At 40.2% G+C, this 25,072-nt stretch overlaps 2 protein-coding genes across 3 annotated transcripts in view; one reads left to right on the top strand and one right to left on the bottom strand.

Moving 5' to 3' along the window:
- stom (stomatin) overlaps positions 1-2,484 on the top strand; it is an 11,489-nt gene extending 9,005 nt beyond the window's left edge. The window contains exon 7 of the mRNA XM_069677356.1: positions 132-2,484. Within this exon, the coding sequence (XP_069533457.1) occupies positions 132-320 (189 nt within the window). The 3' untranslated portion in view covers positions 321-2,484. The remainder of the gene's footprint in view (positions 1-131) is intronic.
- Positions 2,471-25,072, bottom strand: gsna (gelsolin a). 2 transcript variants are annotated; one of them, XM_069677354.1, is made up of 17 exons: positions 24,930-25,072; positions 15,904-16,104; positions 13,959-14,113; positions 13,304-13,465; positions 12,984-13,133; positions 12,817-12,906; positions 12,149-12,281; positions 11,344-11,648; positions 10,983-11,116; positions 9,113-9,203; positions 8,892-8,918; positions 6,314-6,484; positions 5,915-6,089; positions 4,019-4,140; positions 3,861-3,938; positions 3,698-3,758; positions 2,471-3,515 (listed from the first exon to the last, which is right to left on the bottom strand). In XM_069677354.1, exons 2-17 carry the CDS (start codon positions 16,097-16,099, stop codon positions 3,346-3,348), a joined length of 2,220 nt encoding a protein of 739 aa, XP_069533455.1. In that variant the 5' UTR covers positions 16,100-16,104; positions 24,930-25,072; the 3' UTR covers positions 2,471-3,345. The 2 variants fall into 2 exon arrangements, with proteins under 2 accessions (XP_069533455.1, XP_069533456.1); XM_069677355.1 differs by lacking the exon at positions 8,892-8,918.

Here is a 25,072-nt window from a genome sequence, read left to right as displayed (position 1 = left end):
CGAATTGACTAAAAAACACACACACGGCATCACAGAATGTACATATCCCAACATACTCGAGTAATGACACTTAAGAGTGACAAGGAGATCATTTGTTCATCGGCTCTCTTCCCTTCTGTCTTCCTCTCAAGGTGATCGCAGCGGAGGGAGAGATGAATGCTTCCCGGGCGCTGAAGGAGGCCTCCCTGGTGATCGCAGAGTCTCCATCAGCTCTGCAGCTGCGTTACCTTCAGACCCTCAACACAATCGCCGCCGAGAAGAACTCCACCATCATCTTCCCGCTGCCGCTGGAGATGATGCAGGGATTCATCAAACATTGAGGGGGAGTCTCAAAACATATGCTTTCACACTTACACAAAATGCACTACTCTCACACACACACACACACACACACACACATATTAAGGCCATATTCTGATCTTTTAGCCCATTCGGCTCAGTCAGCTGATCAGCTGCAGAGGAGGGTCCGCAGTCATCTTTTTGTGTCCATGAACTGACCCCTAAATGAACTTATTGCTTAATGTGTATGATATTTATCTTAAAACAGCCACAGTGCAGCAGATGGGTATAGCTCTGTCTTTTTAATGCTACAAATGGGTTGGAGAAGACCTAAATCTTTTTTTATCAGCTGTTTTACAAGCATTTTAAAGAAAAGTGCCTGCTGGAAATGTGGCCTTACACACACACACACACACACACACACACACACACACACACACACACACACACACACACACACACACACACACACACACATCTACATCTACATGCATACTTTTTTTTGCTTATATATCAAACATCTCCTATTGCGATCACTGCCATCTTTTTCATCAACGTCATATGCTGCAATCATTTGATACCTAAAACTCTTGTTAGACATTGATAGGAACCTCTAATGGCTTTATTCTTTCTCCCATAAATACACTAAATGTATTTTAGACGTGCCATTGCATGCTCATACTGTATTTTAGTGTAAAACTAATTTCAATACAATGAATTTGTAACCTTTCATTTAAACCTTGAAGGTTCCAACACAAACTAGGACAGGATGGACAGTAAATACTTGACAGTACTTAACCTGATCCTCTCTTGTTCCTTAACCTTATCTGGACAATGAAATACAGAAACACTGGCATACAAGTATGAAAACTCACTATCCATTTTTTACAACTTTAAGTGTTTAAAATATGGTGCATAAATAACATAAAGTAACTAACAAGAGGGATGCAGTGAGGTTAAAAAATACACCTGCATAATGGCCGTCTACCGGTGTGAAATACAGAATCACGCACACATATATACACATTTTCCTCTATGTTAAAAACACAGACATTTAGTCTCCTCTTGTCAGTACTTCTGTTGAAGTATTGACCACCTGCCTGACAGTCAAGCTGACAGGCCTGATGTCACTTATGTTTACACTATTCATACACTATGCTATATCTGGTGGGGTGGACAAACTATTAGGAACACTTCAGATTACCACAGTTTTGGCTTCTCCCTTGACACAGTCAAAAAGCCGACTATATCAGCTGCATGGGTATTACTGTAGCTGTTAGTTGTTCCTTTTATTTTGTCTATCCCGTCTGGCTTCACTGCTGAAGAGAAGCAGGGACTGTTGGAATAAAACTTATCGCAAATCTTTCAGCCAAAAGCCTTAACTTACTGCCATAGAGTCATTTTACAGCCTGATATTACATTTCTATGCACTCTCAAATGATATGACTTACTTTTTCTTTTTAGTATTTAATCACGCACATTCTTTATGGGTGTCAGCAAACAAGCCAAATAATTCAACATCTTTTTTATCCATCTTATAACTGACATGTAGTTGTAGTATTTTTCCTCCTTTTGACATATAAAAGACAGGAGTTTAGAAAATGTATGTTACAGTATCTAGCTTGTGCCAAAGTAGTATTAACAGATATGTATATGACGTGTGTACGTATATACACAATATATCTATACATAGCAGGATATATGTTTGTAGTCCTGTTAAGTTTGTTTTAGTTTTGCTGTGTTTATTTTTTGGTTATGTAATTCTAACGCTGTTACATTAGTTTCTATTTGTAATCAGTTATTTTTCTACAGTAAACATCTGTGTGTATGACATGCTTAAGTTGAGTAAAGTTGCTTTAAGTCTAGTTTGAACTACTACTGAGTCCGTTACAGAAACAAGAGAATAGGTCATGTATGCACAGCCAGTTTGACCATGTTGTGCCACTGATCACTGAGCAGGTGGTTGCATCTTTTTCTCGAGCAGCATTTGCGTTCACTTCTCTTGTGATTTAATTCAAGTAGTAATTCAGCTTCTGTTGTATAACATGTTACACAAATCCATATTATTTTTATATAGTTTAATTCAGAATTTAATGTTGCATTTTCTTTTTGCAGTTAATAATTTTGTACACTTTGCAACGGTTAAAGCTGTTTTTCTTGCAAAATAAACATATAAAGACTTTAAATAAAGACTACCAAAAAGCATTTTTGTCTATGGATTTTATTCTTTTCAGATCTGTGTTGCAAGAAAGTATTTTTTTAAGCAGTAACAAAAAAACACTTGACATTTTTTATTTGGTTTTATTGAAATGATGACAAGGCTTTAGGGAAACCCAGAAAGAGTCACAGGAGACGTAACTGGTTTGAAAGCAGCAAAGCATCGGTTCCCATATAAAGGTAGCTAGTAAAGCATCTAACAAGCTTCCTGGGTATGACTCTACTTATTAATAAAATAAATATCATAAGAGGCATCTTAACTAAAGGTGCAAACAACATCCTGAAACTGCAACAGTACCATTTAAAATGCAGGGTTGCTTTGAACTAAAGGAAGGAATATTAAGGCATTGGTTGTTTTGCTTTTTAAAAGCCGTGTTCTCTTGGCAGTGACTCTTCCAATGTTGCAGCATACTAAAGCTTGACAAGTTCTTGCCATAGGTTTTTTGCCATTACATTTCACTAGTTAACAGGTTTCATTGCCAAAGCATGAAAAATAAAAAAATAGCTTCAATAAAAGTTGTAGAAGCAGACTACAGCTACAACAGACAGAGATGCTATTTAGTGCAAAAGGCTGCAGAAAGCCTGTGTATCTGCTCAACTGTTCCTATTGGCTGTTCTAGTAACAGTGATAAAGGCGTCACTGTGGCCTGTGAGACAAAGTGAATTAAAACACTGCTTCATGGACCTGTATCCCTTAAAACAAACACAAGTAAAAAAAGAAACCCCTCTCATTTTTAGGGTGTATTGCAGCTAAGAAAGTCTTATGATAGGAGCTCAGTGCTTGCAGCAGAGCAGGGGGTCAAAGGTCAGAGCTACTAAGGATAGAGGGAGGGAGGGCAAGGTGAGATTTCACAGGGCCAGTTCAGCCATTGCACGCTCCAGGGGGTCACTGGTCCAGTAGTCGTGGTCCCAGCCAAGGAACCAACCGGTGAAGGTGGGCGGCTCGAAGCTCTGCTTGATCTTGACGATGGGCGTCCTGCGGTCTCTGTTAGCCGGATCTGTCTCGATGTAACGGACCGCTGAGGAAGACCAGGAAACGCTTGAATAAGTGCTAGAGTAAACTTCAATCACAAATGTACAGCAGAACAAGGTGTTGTTGCTTCAATAACCAGAAAGGATACAAAATCTTATTTGACAAAAAAGACATGCAAACTGGTGTGTGACGTAATGAAGTGGATCATTTTTCCATAGATGTCCTTACCAGACGCCATTGCTTCGGTCTTCTCTTCCTCTTGGGCCTCGTTTCCAATCCAGACGAACACCTAAAAATTGGAAAGTTTTAAGCATATTTGTTCCTTTCATTGCGTGATTGTCTCTGAATCCTCATCTTATGGCTAAGGCGTTCAAAGCTCTGGTTTCTTTACCTGCTCCCAGGTGTCGAGGATCATGACATCATCAGTGGCTAGGTCCTCCTGGGTCACCTCCCCTGGTACCTCCTCAATCTGAGAGACAGAGAAGGGTTGAGTGAAGCTGTACTGATGTATCGTGTTAACTTTAGACGAATCTCCAACAAAATACTTACGATAAAGTTTCCTGTCTTATTGGAGCAGGCGAAGAGTCTGGGTGGATGAGCATCCATCTTGTCCTTGAGTCTGGTAGACGTGCGATATTCTGCCTTTCCTCCCAGGGCCTCCCAGAACTGATCTGTGAGGAGGACAGAAACACTTCAAGTTTTATTTATTTTATCAGGAAAGAAGCACAAAAACCTAAACCTAAACACATTCATATCTGTCAGTGTTAATTAAGTAACAGTAAAGAGACACTCTAAGCTTAAGTAGCTAAACTTTAGCTTAGCTTTTTGATCTGTCAGAAGGTGGAAAACCATAGTTACATAAATAAAAATTGTCATACAGTCTACAGCAAAAACCCAGCACTGTTAAAGCTCAGTAATTAGACGTATTACCTTTGTTTAATCTGTCAAAAAACAACACATTGTGGTTCTTTGGGGACTTGCACTTGACTATTTCTAACTAGCCGACGACTAGCTTTGTATTTAGCATACACAATTAAGAGTAGATTCCATCTTTTGAACTTACTCTACACAGGGAAACAAATAATCATATTTCTTTAAGTATCAAACTGTTGCTTCAAAGCTCTTTCAATAATTTTTTGGCCATGTATTGTATGTATTGCCTTGTAGAACCATAAAACTTTGTTAAGCTAACTCACTAGCCAACAGTTTCCAACTTACACATCAAGCAGACACAGAGCAACATAAGTATTTATTTGACATGGTTTGTGACTGATGAATGCCCTATATTCACTCTTCTGTAAAGATATAATCTCGAAGATTTTCATTTAAATAAACGTCTGTTAAGTCACTATCTATCGCCGAATGAGGTAACACAATGGTGATTGAGCCTATGGCCCACTGATGAAAGCTTTTGCATTTGCAGTATATAGTATTATTACGGACTGGGTGTCTGTGGTGACATTCGCGAAAAAAAAAACACAAGTGGTGCCCAGTTAGTGAAGCGTTTTCCATCAGCCAGCAGTGGTTGGTCTGCCAGAGTGGGCAGGCGGAGCTAAGCGGCTGCTTTTCCGGTCTCTGCAAGTGTCGCGAGTAAACAGTAATCTACTATGGCTGAACAAGCAAAGAAAAGATCGATGACTACAGATACAACTTCAACAATAAGTGGAAATCCAAAGAAAAAGAAACAAATTCGACGCTCAGATGAAGGCAAACAGTCTAAAAAGGAAAGCGACCATCAGCGGAGAAAATCAAGAGTTACAACTGGAGCCAACTGTCTTTAAGCTCTGGTTTGGTCTTCATTAACTGACAAGAATATATGGCTCTTTATCTTTTAAATGTTCAACTAGCTATCTTTGTCACTTAATGTTTTAAAACAAATAATATGCTCTAAAAAGGCTGATAGAACTGCAGTTATTTCAGGTTCACAAAATCTAAAAGAAATTGCGAGGAGAAGAAATGTGAAAGGTAACTACCATAAAAATATTGACTTTACTTTGAAAACTCCTTTCATGGACAGTTAACTCTATGAATGTTGAAAAGGGTTATAAACTCAGAGCTTAGTTTCACAGGAATCCAAATGTCAAATCTCTGTTCTGTTGTCTTCAGCAGCCTGAGGCTGCCCCTTAAAAGCGGGGTGGTTATAAAAAATGTAATCACTTCTTTCGTGTTGCCACAGGTTTTATGTTTAAATTGCTAGCAGAAGATCCAGTTGAGCAATGCAACTGGTAACATCTAAAGGGGTGATGTAACCAGTCTCCCTTGTTTCAATATAGATGAACACAAGCTCTCCCTTTAACTGAAATACAAAAAGAAAACTATTAAGTCTCCCCTTTAAGTGCTATTTCAACAGCTTGACCACAGTTTGTAGTCAGCACAGTTACATCACTGAATAAACTGGTATTGGGTTTCAGTCTGACTCAAATTATTCATCACGTTTTTCCTCACCAGTCTCTCCTCCCTCAGACAGCTCTGAGGCAGACACTCCCAGGATGTCACACAGCTGCTGAGCTCCCTGCTTCTCTGTTTCACTGGCACCCACTCCCACCCACTTGAAGGAGCCTCCGGGGGTCACCAGAATAAAAGCATCATTGGAGTTCAGGTTGGATGATGTTACGTCAAGCTGCATGAAGTAAGAGATGAAGTTGGTAAAGAAGGCAGTTTTGCTTTTCACATTTCAATTGGGTTTCAATTTATACTCTGTCAACTTTGACTAGGGAACATGAGTAAATACACTGTTATTGCTTTCATGGAATAAGGGGTTAGCAAGATACCAGATTTCCTGTAAAATCATCTGTTACAGTGGCGTAGTTACACAGTAAATGATGAGTGTGTGTGTCCTCTTACCTCAACAGCTCTGGTGTGCCCTGCAGAGTTGGAGCGCACCTGGAAGAGTCGAGTCTCTGCAGGGGCGGACTGACCTCCGTCTCTGGACGTACCTCCCTTGTACACCACCATGGGCTGTCCTCCGAACAGACTCATCAAGTGGGCTGGCTCCTTACCCTGCATCACCCTTACCTAGTACACAAACAGCCAGATTATAATTAAAAAATGACAGCATGGTTGTTTCAGTGAGTCCAGTAGCAATTTACCTCATGCATTTTTTGACATTGTGGATTATTACAATGTGGTCTCATTCTCTATGTTGTGTTTTGTGAAATACGTATTAGCAATGTGTGAAAAATCTCTACTGCAATACCACTTACAGACACAAGATGGCAGCATGAGGCTGAACTACATGGATGTGAAAGTTAGTCATATAAGAACAGAGGGTTATGATGCAGTCGATGTCTAATCGAGTATGAGTCTCTGTAGCTTTATTGTAAATACTTATAGCAGCCTCTTCTTCTCCTAAAGCAGTCATCACAGCAAATTATATTAAGTAATGCAAGAGAGAATATATTGCTTTTACAAGAGAGAATGGAGGCTTTACAATCTATCATTGTTGACTATACAGAATTCAATTCCACAATACAAACATTCCCAGCAGACGTAACTCTTTGTGCATCCTTTTCTATGATTAGCAGCGGTCTTCCTGTGATTTAGCGAGATTACTTTCTTTACTCTTGCCTGTTGTTCTGCAGTTTGATAAATATTCAATTTGATTAGCTGGAGATTACTGGTAATTGAACCTCAATACTTTGGCGGATCTGATAGAAATGTGTCTGTACCGCATAAAATCAAAATATGTTCCAGATATTCACGGAAAATGCATGCTGGTATGAATAGTTTTGTACACTTATTCCTATTTATTTTGAGATATTTCCTTACTTTAAAGATATAATCTCAAAGATTTTCATTTATATAAATGTCTTCTAAAGCTTTTTCAAGTTTGTGTTGATTTTGTCGCCCCCTGTGGACAAAGCCGTACCTCTTATCTTTTTGCTGATTTTGTCCTGTACGTGCGTAAGCGGTGTCTGTTTCAGAACCAGAGAAAAACTCCTCACAGGAGCTTTAAGTCACTATCTATCGCCGAATGAGGTAACACACTGGTGATTGAGCCTATGGCCCACTGAAGCCTTTGCACTTGCAGTATATAGTATTATTATGGACCAGGCGTCTGTGGTGACATTCATGGAAAAAATCAGAAGCGGCGCCCAGTTAGTGACGTGTTTTCCATCAGCCAGCAGTGGTTGGTCTGCCAGAGAGGATAGGCGGAGCTAAGCGGCTGCTTTTCCGCTCTCTGCAAGTGTTGCGAGTAAACAGTAATCTACTATGGCTGAACTAACAAAGAAAAGATCGATGAGTACAGATACAACTTCAAAAAGTGAAAATCCAAAGAAAAAGAAACAAATTCGACGCTCAGATGAAGGCAAACGACGACCGTCAGCCAGGAAAATCAAGAGTTACAACCGGAGCCAATTGTGGACGTCTGGATATGTAGGATGTGTACTTCCACAATTACTGTTGATCGCCAGAAGGTGCTGCCAAAGAGAAGGAGACTGAAATCTTTGAGATTATAGATATCTAAGCATAAAAATGTTCTGTTTTTCTCCTATTATCAGTTTAGCATCTATTTAAAAACTCAGTATATTTATATATATAATATTATATTTTATCAGTTACATATGAAAAACCATGTCCAACCCTTGCCGACTAAATTAAAGTCAAGTTTAGTTTAAAAACTGTGAATAGAAGAGAGCTGTTCTCTTTTTTGAAAGAGAATGAGATGTGCAGCTGTTTGAGGCACTTAAAGAGTTAGTTCAGAGTGTTTCAGGTCCTAAAACAATAGTCGCATGCCCATATGAACATTAGAACAGTTCCAGTTCCTGCTGTATTTATTCTCTGTTCATACTGGCAATTCATTCTAAAGGGCTTCTAACGTTAGTGATGTGGGGGAAAATACATTCCAAAAACAGTCAAATCAAGTGAGTATCTTTTATGCAAAATACCTTCGTGCTTATCACAGACACAGTGTTGTGCCACAGCACAGACACAACATGAACATGAAGGGTGTACATGTAGAGTGAATACACACACGGTCAGTGAAATGCAAACACAGAACACACAAATAAATGACTCACATGAGTACAGAGCAAGGACTCACTCTGAATAACTCAAAGTGTACAGACTAATCTGGTTATGATCTCAACTGTTATTTCTAACTCTAACCTTAATTACAAGTGACAAGGAGCAGATTTTGGAAACAGGGCTGTTGTTTGTGGAGCAGACAAAGCTGGCGACAGAGTAGGAGGGATCCTCCCATTAGCAGCCACAGGAATGTCCTGTTTGTGTTTGGCTGAGATGCTTTCACTGTAAATTTAATTTAACTAATTATCACATTCATTAAGACTAAAAAGTGATGATAACATCCTATCAAAATCAAGATATTTATCTCTCTTTGTATGTTTTGTCACTGGCCCTTTAACAAAATCATGTGAGTCATGTTTAGGGGGTTGAGGAGCAGGGAAGGGATGGAAAATACCTGAGTGGTTATAGGAGCACCAACAACCTGAAGAGACAGGTCAAGGAGGACAGAAGCAACAGCAGGGAAACCATTAAGGAGAAGAGACAGGGTCAAAGGATTTAAAGGTCAGGAAGGAGGTGATAGCGTTGAGTAAGCCAGAGGAGGACACAGACTTTAACAACATGAATGATCAGATGAATATGAACCTATGAAACAAGAAGCCCACAGATGTCTTTTACCTGCACAGGACCACCGCCGAGCTCGTCATCCAGCTGGGCGCCGAGGATCGCAGAGGCCCCGATCTCATCCTGACTGGAGTCCATTCCCTGCCTGGGGAACAAATTGATCGTATTATTACTGCTCTGAACTGAGTATCTGCTCATAAAAAAACAACTCCATATCCCACCAAAACCAGAGCTTAAACCAAAATAAATCATGGACTTATGTGCTACAATCCTGGTAAACTTCTAATCATAACACATGGCAGTGCTAAACCAGTTCATAAGGTTGCTTAATTTGATCAAATGGCTTTAACAAAGAACACCATGTCTTCCTCTCGCTCTTATTCCCAATACTGGTAATTTCTTGATTCTATTTGTGTTTTATTTCCTAACTTGGCTTCTTTCCTCGTCTCTGTTGTTTGTTTTTATTACTTAACACTATTGGGAATTAGGATTTCTCCTCTTTCCTTTTTTTAAGGTAAAATAAAGGCTGATATATCAAAAGAGCATAAGAAAGTGCATATTTTATCACTTTTGTGGATTGGACACTTGTGCATTAAAGTCTATGTATATTTCAGCACTTGAAGGAATGTATTTCACATTGCACTTCATGCATTGTTTACCGCTTGAAGGAGCACTTTGCACCTGGAAAAAGCCACTGTCAGTCAAAGCTGGTGTTCTCTGTAATCGATAGATGCAAAAATATTTGAAATTGCCGCCATATTGTGGAGAGAGTTGTACAAACAGCTTGTGGTTTCGCCCATTCTACATTCCTACAACGCCCAGTGTGCATTGCGCCCCTCCCTCTGAAAGCAACAGCCCAGCGAGAAACGCTGGAGTCAAATAATACTGTTTTCCTGACATTGATCGCTAAAGGCAATGGCTCAGAGCGGTACAGAATCCGAAATACGATGAGAATATACCGTTGGATTGTCTGCACCTGACGATTTTGAACGAGACATGACATCGGAGGCGGGTGTCCTAGATTGAGGAAGTGTAGTTTAGCGAGCTCCCTGGTGTTTATACGTAGTCAGGTAGAGGTTTTCCAGAACTCATTGGAGAAGCGGATAATGTGTGAAATTGCAATTTTTCCTACCATAATGGCATGATAGGACTGAGGTTGAAAATCGGCGAACTGAAAATGTGTTAAGCCTCTTCCTACATCCTGCCCTTTTGCACTGCAGACACATGCACATCAGTGAAATGTCTATTTTGTCACCTATATGCAAGTGCTTCAATCGTTCATCAATCGTTGTGGACACTATAAAGAAATCTAGGACAGACTCATAAAAAACTGCTCTATAGTGCTACTAGTGCCACATGGGACCTTATATATCAAACACATACTTTATCATTACAACATATTAAAAGCTTTGAGGGCGCTGGTTTAGCTCAGTGGGTAGAGCAGGCGTCCCATGTATAGACGCTACAGGCTGGAGCCTATCCCAGCTGTCACTGGGCGAGAGGTGGGGTACACCCAGATCGCCAGTCATCAATCACAGGGCTGACACATAGAGACAGACAACCATTCACGCTCACATTCACAGCTACGGGTAATTTTAAAGTCACCACTTTGGACTGTGGGATGATGCCGGAGTACATGCATGCACAGGACGAACATGCACACAGAAAGGCCCACTATGTCCAAACAGGGATTCAAACCAGGAACCTTCTAGCTGTGAGGGGACAGCTTAATCCTAGATCTCATATTCAAAAGCAGGTTTCAAAGGTAAAATCAGTGGTTGACCTGGTTCATACAGTTTGCATTTTGCACTTCTAAGTAGATGACAGTCAACTCAGTGATTCAGGCAGGGCACATTTTTTACAGCAACACCTTGCCTGATTCAGCTTTATGTGCCATCAGACTGTTGGTCACTCGTATTCTTACCACATGTAGATGATGTGTCCCTGACGTCCTCCGTGGCGGTAGTTGTAAAGGATGATGTAACTGTCTCCTCCGTAGAACTGTCCGTATGTAGAGGGATCCACCGCCACCTTTTCGGACGCCTCAATACGCCAGATCTGTGAAGAACAAAGAAAGAAAGAGATCCAATGAGATAATTGGCTTTTGAGAATACTGTTGGCTCTTTTACATTTACTACATATGAAAAAGATGTAACATTATTTCCTTACATGATATCTAAAATATGTAATTAATCATAATCAGCAGAGATCTTAGCTTTTCCTTTATAAGTGGTTCCCCCAGGTCTTTGAGATAGTACAAGGTTTAATAAACATCACCCTCTCACCTGTTTCTCCCCAGTTCCGTCATCCACCATGCCGTGCTGAGCAGCCATGGCGGCAGAGTCGTGCAGGCTGGCGGCGTCGAAAGGCACTTTCTCGATCTTGGCAATGCTGTTAGCGATGTAGGCCACGCCCAGGCCCTCTGTCTGATCTTTGTCCCGCCAGTTTTTGAAGAACTGTTTGAAGAGCGGCGTCTCGCCCATCTCAGGCAGGATCTCGATCTGAGTGTGTTTGGGGTAACCCATCTTCTTGATGAACTCATCTCCTGCTTTCATTGCTGCCTTACGTTCGTCCATGTTGGCGTCTTTGCCTGTAAGTAGTAGAAAAGATAGCTGAATGAGAATACATATTAACAAGTATGTATACATACAAAGCAGTCATAATTTTGAAACTGCTAAGAAATGTTGTTTCTGAGTTGCATTCTAACAGTGGGTGTGCCCCATATTATGTCAAAAAGCAACCATATCCCATTCTTCAAGGTTAGCTTAGCTTAGAATAAATACTGGAGTCAGGGGGAAACAGCTAGCCTGCCTCTTTCTAAATGTAAAAAAAAAAACCTTCCTACCAACACATTTACAGGTCTCTTAGTAACACATGATATCTTCTTTGTATAATCCTTTCAAAAAAAAAAATGTAACAGGTTAACAAGTTGCCAAGCAAACTCAGACAGGCGACAAGACTCCAGGAAGTCACTGCACCCAGCCAAGAAGTAGACATAGCCCCTCATAAAAAACCACAGTGCACTGTTTTCATGCTTTAGTCTGTGTATGGATGTAACATACAGTATGATAATAAGCACCCTGCACTGACCTTTCCAAATGAAGATCTTGCCATCACTGCCGTGGTCCAGAATGAAGCAGTCTCCAGACTCCAGGGCGCTTTGAGCAAACGGGTTTTCTGCTGCAACCAGCGCGATGGTCATGCTCCCACTGGCATTGGACACCTGCAGGAGGTGGGCATGGGAAGGTAGAGTATGATTAGATGCATGACATGTCACTTAAAAGAATTAAAAATCTCAGAGATGCAGAAAGTTAAGCATTAACTTCCTCCTCCTGGTATTTTTGAAATATCTGCTGGCATGAAATCAGTCACTAATCCAGTAATTGCAAAATGTAAAGAGAAGCACTGAGGGGGAAGTGCAGAGAAGCTGCTGATGATGCACCAGAGTCCCTCTAAATAAGTAACAATAAGTGGCGTTTTTTTGTGCTTCGAGAAATACTTACAAAATCAGATTTACACATTTACTTGTCTCACAGATTTTTTTTTTCAGCTTAACTACAACTGTACATACTGTTTAACATTTTAATTATCCTCCCACATAAAAATAGTTTGCACATCACAGTTTCTTAATGTATACTCTATCTCTGAATTGAATTGATTAATTAATCTTCATTATTATATTCTAACTGCAGTGATATTTATTATAAGTGGTATGAAAGGGAAAAAGTGTGAGCCTGAGGTGTTCCCACTTCTCTCACCTTGTAGAGTTTGGCCCTCTTCCTGTTTGAAGCATCAGCCTTGATGTCATCAGCGGCTCCGGCAGGCAGATCCGGTTTAGGACCTAAAACCTGAGAAGAGAAGCAGTGATTTTAACACAAGAGTCGGTTAAGGGCTTTATTTTTTCTCATAAATTCACTGATCTCACCTCCAACATCTTCTCTCTCTCCACACCCTCCTCACAGACGTACACCCGGGCCCTCCCGCTGCGCTCGTTGTCACGGATACCCTTGGCGACCTGGGTAGCCTTCAGCTTCTCAAAGCGGTTGCTCTGGGAGCCACACCACTGATAAATCTCCTGTACAGCAAGAAAAGAGCAGATTGCAAAGCAGGTGATTCAAATCTTTCCTGTTACATTTTGTGTTTTCTTCATCAAGACCACTTTTCACATTCTCCTCGTAGTGTCTGATAGCTAAACAACTGTTAACCGTATATATTAATTAGCTTTTTCTGCTCAGTCTGACTCACCTCTCCCAGGTCCAGGATGAAGCAGTCTCCCTGGTTGAAGCTGTCCCAGCTGACTGCCACCTCTGTTGCCCGGACAGCACGACGACCTTTGACCTGGAGCACCCGCTGCATAACCACCTCATTGGTGACGACGTGCTTGAACCCAGATGCAACGCCCCCTTTCTGGAAGGTAAGAGTCGCATTTTAAATGAAGTACCTGCCTTAAAAAAAGTCTTTCTGACTTAATAATTGAAAATTAAAAACAGATAAATTACTTGATATATATTACTACAAGTTACAGAAGAGACAGGATGTTTCATTATCTTAATGAAACATCCTGTCTATGACAAAATTAAAGTTATGTTTTATGATTTGAGAATATATTTTTAGTTTTATTTTTGTTTATTAAGCTGTACATTTAACAACATATGAAACATATGTTGCAAATTTAGATACTTGCTTTGCAAAATTATAAATAAGTTGGCTTCCATTTCATGGATACAAAATAATTTAAATAATTACATTGTTTAAAAATGCGATTAAATATATCCTCAAAAATGTGAAGAAACTTCCAGTATTTACACGCCCTAATTATCATTACTTATACATGATACCAGGTTTTAGTTGCAGCAAAAAAAATGCAAAACCCTTATATATATAAAACATAATATCTTACCATGTATTTGATTCCTGACTTGAAGTACCCCAAAAAAGTTTTGGACTCGTGCCCCTGCACCTCGCGGTACTGGATGGGTTTTCCCCCCAGGAAATCGTCCATTTGGACTGTAAAGATGGCTGCCGAGCCGCTCTCATCCTGGCTGCACAAATCTCCTACAAGAAAAGAACCACAGACGTGCTCCATGTTAATCCTGGTCCCTATTTATTGTCAGCAGTCATACTGTACATCTACCAGAGAGTCGCATTATGTGTTTGAGAGATTCACCCACAGCTGACACAGTGAGCGGTGGGATCAATATGCGGACGCAGCAGGGGGTCTGTCCCGGCACTATGACATGCAACATTATTTAACTTCCTGACCCAGGGAGCTGTCCAGCACTGCGTGGGAGGGTTACATCAGATCCGGTTTACTGATAAATGATGGTACCCTGATTGATCCAGCTGAATAAATGCATAAGTAATCAATTAAAACAAACAGAAGACTGTTTGTTTTAAGCTAAATCCTAAAAAATGACCCAGCCAGAAGTCAAATACCCCATCATTTGTTAAAACATATCTACATCTACATCCCTGTCCAGTAAAACCATGTACGATCAATGGGATGTAATTATCCTACATCTTAAAGTAGAAATCATCTTAAACGCTCAAGACAAGGTGGTTTTTCTTATTTCTTATTGCAGTGGTATTCAAACCACTTAATCTGTATCAATTATATCAAAACTCGACATGTCATAAAAATGTAGGATGTTTATTTTAAAACTAGCTACAGTCAGTGTGTTCTACACCAGTGGTTCTCAACTGGTCCAGCCTCAGGACCCACCATCACCCCCTAAAAACAAATCGCGAGCCAAATTTCAGAAATTTTACAACCATTCAAATTTATTTAATGAAATAAGGTGCCGTTTGGACCTGAGATGGAATATCACAGTATGCCAGCTTCACAGAACTCAGCAGTATAATAGTCAACCAAAATGATCAGCAGGTGCTTAAGAGGAAAATATACCCTCTACAAATCATTCAACAGCCTTTTTTTAACAGAATAAACTCAAAAAGTTGCATAATAAATGCAACTACTGTAGGGCTCATCAAGAATGTAAATATAGTGTGAATAAACCAAACTACTACTGCATTGCACATCATGGAAAACGCATGTCCTTCAAAATAAAAGCGCAGCATAGACTTTTTTTCACACCTTTTTTTTTAAAGCACACTTCCGCAACCCACTGAAAACAGCTCCGCGATCCACTTTTGGGTCCTGACCCATCAGTTGAAAACCATGGTTCTACAATACTAAAAATAGTGGTAAAAAGGAATTACTGTAAATCCTTTTTTTTCTGCAGCGCTGCAGTTTTATCAGACAGATTTAGATTTGATGTTCTCAGCATATTATCAGTTTAGATGTTTTTATATAGTAACCCTGTTTGCATATATGTCCATGCTTTAAAGTGCACTTTTAAAGTAGTTTTTACCGGCTGTACATGAAATGCAGGATGAGATGCAGCAGTGAAGTAAACACAGCAGAAAATTATGTGCTTTTTGTTAACATTGTTTTTTCTCCTCCTCCTCTCAGATTTAATGTCACGGCAAATTGTTAACAGCAATTACTTTCTAGGAGCACCGACAAGGATCATCATCTGCTCTGCACGTCAAATCAAATCAAAATGGTAAAACTGGGCCCTGAAATCTGTCTCTTATTGCTGCATGAATTTAGTTGAATGTGATGCTTTGAAGTAGAATTTTTTTTTAAATATTCTTAAAACATGGTGCCTGCAAACTTTATACCTATCAATCTTGCGCAATAACTAAGATGCTTTCTGTGTTTTTGCTGTTTTAGAAGACATTTGCACTTTGCTATTAAGTGCTTTCAAAGAAATGTCATTATAAAGCAGACATTCATTTTACCTCTACTTATTTCTCTGTAATAACAGACACGCTGCACTCACCCAGCCAGAAGTGGAGGTCGAACTGCAGGTTCCCGGAGCGCTGCTTGATGGTGTTCAGGATGAGGTAGGCGTCTCCGGTGTAAAATCCCCCGTACAGTTTCTCTGGGACAGGCACCAGGTTGAAGTTCTCCACCCTCCATATCTGGAGGCCTGGATTCTGTCCGGCCCGCTCGAACTCTGGATGCTGTGCTGCCATCCTGCCTGCAGGAAAATAAAACCCTGATATTTAGAGCTTTTCGACTTGACAAGCAATAGATTTTTCTGTTGCAACAAGATGTGGTTTTACACTCCGGACTGAATTCTGGTCAAATAGAGATAAGAGTCATAGAGCTTTGCGAAGGGTGGCTGGGATTCTCTATTTCTGAGTCATTCGTTCTCAAATCCATAGAGCCACTCCCCTTAAGGCTGAGTTGTTACCATGGATACAAAGATAAAGTTTAGGGTTAAAGTTAGATATTAATGCACAGCAGGGTGAGTCACTGATGCCCTGTGCTCAGGGTGTTTCCCCTTTTGAGCAGGAAAAGGAAGTCCTGGCAGTAATGACTCAGACGTTGTCATAACTGCCAGTGATGGCAAAAATACAACGTTTATATGAAAAGACTGGTAGGAACTAGAAGTGTTTCTCTCTTCCTCTCTTCTTTGTTTTCATTTACCCATTAAACAGTAGTATAGTGGTATAGTAAAGTAGTTTTAACTAAATCTATCGATAAAATAACTAGCCTTGTTTGGATGTTCTGACACTATTGACTCAGACTTTAGAGTTGACTTGTAAAGTTGTCTTGAAGAATCCTACACTTCCCATAATGCACCATGATAGCGTCTTTCATATGATCATTTTGTAACACAGCCTTTCTGTTAAGAATTTGTAGTCCAACTCTGATCCGAGATACTCAGGCTACTCAAACACTATCAGAACGACAGATGACAAACTGTTTTCACAGCCTGAGTAGTTCTTGTGTAATTGGTGGACTGCCCCTTTAAAGTGACAGATACAGCAAAATCTACACCACACTACAAATCGCCTCGGCCTTACAAACCATAGCATTGTATTGCACTGCCCTAACGGACACCTCAGCTGCCTGACATTGGTCTAATCACCAGCAAATTCACAAACACTCACATCCAAACATTCATGCACACACATACCATACCCTTGAGCCGTATCTGTGAGCATAAAGACATGTGGCGCCCAATCAAGAGTTTCAAGTAGGTGTCTGTGCTGCATTGGATTACACCCAGCTGGCCTCCCAGCAGTGTGTGCGGATGTTTAAGATTTTTAAGATGGGAGTTGAGCATCCTGTTCTAATTGTTTTTACGAGAGTCTGGAAGCTGTTTTAGAGCGGACTTAACAACGAGACATTCAGCTGTTCTGATGGAATACACAGGTTCAGAGAATAAGAAAACTGCTATGGTCTGAATAAACACTGTAGGGTTCAACTGCTGCAAGAGGAGTATTAAAATGTATGTTTCTCCATATTTGCACAGCTAAATTATTATATCATTACAAGTCTTTTATTTGCAGAAAATGACGACTGGTTAAAATAACTAAAAGGTGCAAAAAATGTGTTTTTCAGATCTCGAATAATGCAAAGAAAACAAGTTCATGTTCATGTTTAAACAACAGAACACTAATGTTTTAACTCAGACCTTAATTCAATTGGTAGAGAATGGCTTGTGACCATCCATCTTCCTCTTGATCTCATTCAGGAGGTTTTCAATGGGGTTCAGATCTGGATTGGGCTGGCCATGACATGTAGAGGGAGATGCTGATTTAAGGAACATTTGGAGTGGTGTTTTAATTTCTTCCAGAGCTGCATATTACAACTTGAGTCATAAATTAAGGGTTCTGTCTTCTTCTTATAGAGCACTTGGTTAGCTTGTGCCCACAAGGGTGACATGCTCTCAAGTCCTTTTCACGTTATTCCACAGATTTACAGTTGGAATTAAATGTCAAACATAACTTTATTTGTTAACAAACCTCTGAAACTGTTAGACCTAGTGAACAGATCTATTGAGCACACTGACTCTGCATTAATTGCTCCCACAGCAAACACAGCAGAGTGTAAATAATGAAGTGAAGTGAAGCACTGTTCTCAAATTAGAGCCTCACCTCTCTAAAAGGGGCTTCTGGGACCTTTCAATGGTGCATTTAGTTTTTTATTTTGTCATTAATTACATAATAATATGTTTATAACACATTCAAACCATCAACATTCCTAACTATGCAGTGCTGTTTCTAATGGTCAGGTTTAGATATTTAGAAAAAATGTAAAACTGGAGGTCACGTAGTTTAAAAGAGTCCATTTTTCCACAGGAATGCTGCTTGGACCAGCTGCCTCTCAATTTGCATGACTAACCGTCCACATTGGAGCTAGAATCGACCATTCTTCTGGGCAGCCGCCTGCCCACAAACATGGCAGGAATCCGCTCCTGACCCTGAGAGAGGGAAGTGGCTCAGAATTCATGTAACCAGGCCAACAAATGTGGGGTTCTTGTTTCCCAATTTCAGCTCTCCTCTTATGTAACAGCCGGGCGCACAGTATTTTGTAGCTATGGAATGTTTCAGCATGGAAAAGAAGGGGGGTAATTTTGGCAACGGCCATTTTCAGTGAACTTCCCAGATTTCTGAATGGGACATTTGTCTGCACATGTGGCTGACCTCTTTAAGGTGAATTATTGGGATGGATTTTTTACATTGAAAGGAAAGCAAACAACACTTCTAGGTGTCTGTGTGGTGTAACTATAGAGCCCTAAACTGTTTATAACTTCAGCAGAAAGCTGACTGTATGAAATGAACACAGTCAAAACAGAAAAATGTAGCCAAAACAGCTTGGTACTCTGGAGTCATACCAGGTCATGCACCGTCTGAACTACCATGACATTATATGGTCTGCTTCCATGTTTGGCCGGAAAAAGAGAAAGCAGGGCTGCAGCGTAATTCCACTGAGGTCAATATTGCTTCAAATATGTGGGAAGCTTTAATTTTCCTACTGTGGCTCTGAAGTTGCCTGCTGGAGTTTCCAGCCTGGAGAAGTTTGAATGCCATAAAAGTCAGACAGCAAAACAGCAGCGTCTGTGGCCACACAGGATTTTTAAGTCAACCTCCCAATCCTTTTGCACGTATTAGCAATGTTTAATCTTTAATTTGTGCGCAACGACTATATAGATGATGCTTCTCCATCTGTTCCCATTGTACAGAATTGAAGCCAAAATGATAGGCGCTGCCATCTTGCGATGGTGACATCATTTGGACCCAGAGCTGCACAGTAGAGATTGGCGAGTGGCACCGCCGGAGCCACTTTCGCTAATCAAAACACACACTTAACGAAAAAACAGGAAAGATCTTGCTCGCTGGCGTGTTTAATAGCAGAACAGCTTCTTTGTGTTGGTCTGAGGTTCATGATCACAGATATGAAAACTTAATTGACTGTAGTGATTGTTTTAATTACATTTCGTCTTGCCGTTCGTCCTCTACTCTGTTAAAACGGCAGGAGCTGTATTTGTCAACAGACCTGTCAATCGTCCTTTGACAGCATCAAATAACTAATTAAAAGTAAACTTGTCTGAAAAATGAACACTTGGACATAAATCAGCTTGATAAGAACTAACTATAATGACAGAAACCATGTTTGAGAAAAATGTATCTGGCGTGTATTTTGAATTTATCGTTTGACTCATGTCCCATCCGTTAACATGGAGGAAGCAGGCTTTATGACCTATACTGCAGCCAGTCAGCAGGGGGCGCTCGAAATGTTTTGGCTTCACTTTTAGGGAGCTGTTATGTCATTCATCTTTTTATACAGTCTATGGTTGTGCGTGAAAACAAAGATACCGTCAGAAATCGATTCTGTTTTTGGACATGGGAATGTTCAAATGTGGAAAACTTTGATTATAGGCACACAGTTATCAAGTGTTTTAAGGATAGATTGAGTCACATGCTGCAGAGATTTTTACAATAACCACAGTGACTAAGCAAAAGTTTTTGATGTGGATCGTCTTGCTAACATATGATCCGCGGGTGACATGACCAAGCATATTAGATCAGTTGCCTCAGTGGGTATTTTTTTCAACGAGCCATGTTGATCAAAGAACACCCAGTGAAAGTTCCTGTTTGTTCTCTGGTCTGGTGATTAAACAAAGTGGATTGGAATGTCAAAATGAAGCAGCCCTAAAGCTAAAGCATATCGTCTGAGATACCGAGGAGCTGATTCATTATCTCAACACAAATGTCAAAATGTCAACGTCACAAATGTAATGATGATTTTTAAACATAAAGCTCCTGTGAGGAGTTTTTAGCTGGTTATTAAACGGACTGAAATTAATACTGATGCCTCTTTATGAGCTACTTAAGCAAACAAGACCATCAGCGACAAAACGGATTATACAGTTATTTTTAATTCCTGTAACCACTGCCGGGTGTAGGTGTCATATGAGGCGATTAACTTTGTGCTTTTTTTTCTATATTTTCCACTCTGAGGCTCACAGCGTATGACACGTTTGACTTTTAAAAGAAAGCAGAATCTTTTTGTTAAAAAAACACTTCTTACACATGTACTGGACAAGATCAGCAAAAAGATAAGACCACTTTGTCCACAGAGGTCGCCAATATCAACCCAAAAAGAAAGTTTCTTTCTTTAAAGAAATTTGTTTTCCAGAGTAAGATAAGAACTTTAGATTTTAAGTATCGAGCTGCAGCCAAGAAGTTATTAGCCTAGCTTAGCATAAAATCTGAAGGCAAGCTAGTTTAGCTATCGTTTTCATCCGTACAGTCTAAAAAACGTAAATCTATCAGCCTTTACTAGGAGCGAGCTGCTTAACAGCCTTACAGAACTGCGCTGTGACTTCTCAGAGTATTGTCACATTGAAGCTGCCATTTCATCAAGAAGTAACACGGAACTTCACTATAAGCACAAGACCACCATCTGTTACCGATACAACAAGATAAAATGTACTATTAGCACTTTTGCTTCAGAGTTGCTTGTATAGGCGTTTTGTTCGTCTTCTGACACAGCCAGACAAGCTGTTAACCTCTGCCTCCAGACTTTGTGCTCCACTAGGCTAACCACCCCCTGCAGCCAGCTCTAAACTTGAGGAGGTAGTATCGATTTTGTCATCTTATGCCAGAAAAAAAGTAAGAAAATAGTTAAGTTTATTTGCCAAGATAGTGAACTATTTCTTTGACAAATGTCAAAGATAATAATGGAAACTGAAAGTGAATATAACCAGCATCCCATAATCACATTAAGTGACACGTCTCCATCTCTGTAAGTAAAACACGGATGATTTGAGTCTAAAATGCTAAAATGAATACCACCTCCTCCAAACTGCCATTTCCTAAATATCCAACTAAAACTACTGCAGTGAGAGAATACAGTAACTTTATGTTCCAAAGCAATCGAGGATGAATCAGTAGCTTCAGCTTGAGTTGATATACAGTCATTCATTAACTTAAACTGACACACCCAGCAATATAAAAACAGTTTGCATGCACAGATCTGAGCTGAGCACAGAGATCCTTGTTAACACAGAGACGTATTGCACAGCAGAGAAAGTTTAATTTGAGTGTGAGGTAACAGAAGACATATTAATGTCTAAAACTGTGCAAATACACTCGATGACAGCAACAGGAAACGCTGTCACGTCTGTATTGACTTCACTTGAAGTAAAGTTTTACATCACTGCTCCTAGCTAAAGTTTCATAACAGAGTGTAACCGATTCATCCCCATGATAAATGTTCAAAAACAAGCTGCACATGTAGCTATCTGTTTGCCTGAAAATAGAGCTGCTTTATAAGAAACCAATCCTGAAAAGTTGACTTTTACAAGAATTCTTTTCATCCAAAAGCAGCTGAATACCTTTCCTCTGAAGCATTTCTCCCATTGAAAATATCACATCAGTGTGACTTCTTATTCTGAGGATCTTTGTATCTGTGGCACTAAATAAATACGACTGCCTTTGACTGTGATCTCTCTCTCTGATGGAGAGAAATACTGTGTCTCTGTCTGCACATCAAAGCTATTTTATCTCAAAGTTAGCTACTTGTACTGTCTATGACTTAATAAAGAAAAACTGTAGAGGGGATACACAGCATCTGAATCACCTTACACTTTGAAAAAACAAAGCCAGGTTTAGAAATATATTATCAACTGTGTAAAAAGGGAGAACGGTGAGATTTAGACTTTCAGTTTTGTACAAATAGGAATATTTTTGAGCAAAGTTTTCTTGAATAAAGTGCAACAGCTGACTAAAACAAACTGTTTCTGAAAGCTGAGCTTGGTTAGAGTGACTCATGGAGGGGTAGTTTCTTTGACTCAACACACACACAGCTACGAGCTAAAATAGAACAGGTCACATGATTATCGGTTGCTTTTTCACAGGCATGCTGGGAAAAGCAGATGGTGTCTGCAGGCCACCCCGCATCTCTGCAGACCCGGAGGTATTCGCAGAGTTTCGTACCCCTAACTGCTGGCCCTTTGTACCCTCCTCGCCCAAAACAAACATGGAGTGAGTCTGTCATTCCAGCCTCAGTTATGTGATCCCCTCCCCCACTTTTCACCAGCCCCTCTTTTGTCTCTGCCTTCGCTTTGGGGCTATGTGAAAACTTGATAGCCTGTGCACGTAGAAAAAGTGGATTCATATGATCATTTGGCCTTGTGATGTGTCTGCTGGTGTCCCACTTCAAAAACAAGCCTTTAATAGTTTAATCTGTGAAATCTTGTTATCTGGGATCCTGTCCTGAGTTTCCTGCAGACAAGAGATTCCTCCTTCAGGAAGGGGGATTCTTGATGATTCATTTTCTCCATGCATGCTGCTCTCGGCCTCTCGGGGGCTGTGCAGCTGCCCCTCAGCTGGCTCAGGACAGATAACACTCTGCACAGACTCAAAGCTCTTTAATAGCTACTATGCTGCCCTGTCATATGTTTACATAGTGCGAGACAAAAGCAATCGAAATGGCTGTTTATGACTTTGTGCGTAACCACAATGTTATATGGATGGTTATTAAAGGATATGAGAGGGTTGTAACAGGTACAATGAAGAACTGAGAACACGCAGATAACTGCAACGTACTCTGTCTCAAGTTCTGTTGCTGAATGAATAACATCGAGCATAAAAACTCACATGTTGAATAAAAAAGCATCCTGTTTGATTTACAGTTACAATGCAATAAGTTATAAACATAAATGAATGCATTGAACATGTGATTTAGCATTAATGCCAGCAGATAAAGCCCAAAATGCAAAGCAACTATACGGCAGTAGGGTGTGGCCTTTTTTTTCCTCATCTGGAAAAACTGGCTCAGTAGGTGTCTGTAAATACTACATAACAATTATAAAACAACTAATGGTCTAATGGTTATGGTTGCTAACTTCATCTCTTCCAATGTGTTTCTGTAGGCATTACTGAAAGACCCTGTCTCATAAATGGGAGAATAAGGCTTAAACAGGGGCATTTTTGAGGCCTTTTGCGAATGCCCCACCCAACGATGCATGTAACTGTCCAAGAAAGACTCATTTGATCTGCCAGCCTGAAGGTTAGGGTCAGGTTAATTTTCTGCAACTAAATCTACTTCATTATTTGTAGAAAAAAACATTGTGAGAGTCACTAACTTCTTAGTAAGCCATGGTTCCAATTAGGTTCCATCTTTGCTGAAAACATTGAACTTCAGATTTCTTACGGTGTTTCTTTTGCTTTAGTAGAATAAGGACCTGCTTTACAATGAAATACAGTGATTTAAGTGCTGAAACTATGGTTATAGAAAGCATATGTAGACCCAGTTTTAATTCAAACTTGCCAAAACATCTACCAAACCGAGCCCATTACACTTTTTTCAGTAGTTTAACAATGCCACGCCACCTCTTTTTTTGCTACTGAGAGAGTACATGGAGGACAGTCATTACATGACTGCATAACCACCAGAGGCTGTTTGTCAGAAGACGTCGCAAACATATGTTAACAGTTTAAAAGTTAATGACCTATGCTGTTGTCTTTTCGAGTGAAGACGGCCTTACAAATTTGGATTTTCTGGCTCTAGCAGCTGACGTAGATGAAAAATGTCCCCTTAGAAAACTCTTGGAAACTCAATTGAAACATGAAATCCATTTAACATAATTCCTTCCAGTAAAATAAAATCAATATTTCCTTTCTTTTCCTTGTTCCAAATATAGAGAATATGTTCACATACAAACAGCCGCAGCAGTTCAGTTGTCCTGCCCTCTACCACGCACATGGACAGAAAGCCTGCATGTTGTTTGAGGCTTATATCTAAATCTGAAGTGGGGGTTATCACAGTCGGGGGCATCGACTGACATCCCTTAATCTCATCTCTGTCTGACTGCTGAGTGTGGAACTGATGCACACTTTATCTCTTCCTCATAGACTTACACAACAACCACACTGTCAAACACACTCAAGTCACAGCTGCTGAAACAAAAAAAAACCACATACAGGATGTTGTGACTAACTTCCTTAGTGAATGGTCCCTCTATTGGGTTGTATGTTGCTATGGCAACCGTTGATGTCTTTAAATAGAGCATATAGGCCTACAGCTGCTGACAAGATGCTCAATTAATTTACCATGACCTTTTTCCATATTATGCATAAAATACACTTTCTTGTTTGCATTTGTTGGCTCATCCATGCGGCCTGGACTCACTCTAAACAGTTAACTAGGAATGTGTGCAGTTAAAGTGAACCAAACTGGATTTTGAGTCATCATCCAGGGTTTCCATTGCCATATATGGCAGCAGCTGCGTTGTACTTTTGACAATGAAAACTGGGTTTACACTTCCTTGAGTGGGCTGCACAAAAACCCGCACGTAGGTTCAAGTAAAGCACTTTTACATGCAAAAAGAAGCCAAACATTTCTCCTTGAGCTATCCCTTTCCACCCCTTTGTTCCTGTCTGCTTGGAAAGTAACGTTTCATTTCACTGAAGCCTTAATTAAGGTATCAAATTACCCTCCTGTAATCTGTGCTACAGAAGTGTACAGAAGTGTTTCATTAAAGGAAAGTAGGTTTTAACATACCTTAACGGTTGGGATCGGATTAGGACGGACGGACTGGTTTAAACCTGACTGAGCCGCGGTGAGCGCTTCTAGCTGCAGCGGGAGCAGAGAGGCGTCGAGTCAGCGGGGTGGCGGAGCTCAGAACCGCTGTTTGTGCGAGTGAA

The sequence above is a fragment of the Semicossyphus pulcher genome, unplaced genomic scaffold (assembly GCF_022749685.1).
Source record: "Semicossyphus pulcher isolate SPU_LCO1_2020_fin unplaced genomic scaffold, fSemPul1.0.p SCAF_28, whole genome shotgun sequence".
NCBI lineage: Eukaryota > Metazoa > Chordata > Actinopteri > Labriformes > Labridae > Semicossyphus > Semicossyphus pulcher.
Note: the sequence above shows the minus strand (reverse complement) of the source record. Positions and strands in the feature narration are given on the sequence as shown.

Bases quoted from the DNA above. Each gene is read 5' to 3' on its own strand.
- gsna (XM_069677354.1), bottom strand. From the start codon at position 16,099: ATGGCAGCACAGCATCCAGAGTTCGAGCGGGCCGGACAGAATCCAGGC. The intron at 13,466-13,958 runs GTAAGATATTAT...CTTACCTTCCAG, and splicing joins AGTCAGGAATCAAATACATG to AAAGGGGGCGTTGCATCTGG. The intron at 11,117-11,343 runs GTGAGAGGGTGA...TGTTCTTCACAG, and splicing joins ACGGAACTGGGGAGAAACAG to ATCTGGCGTATTGAGGCGTC.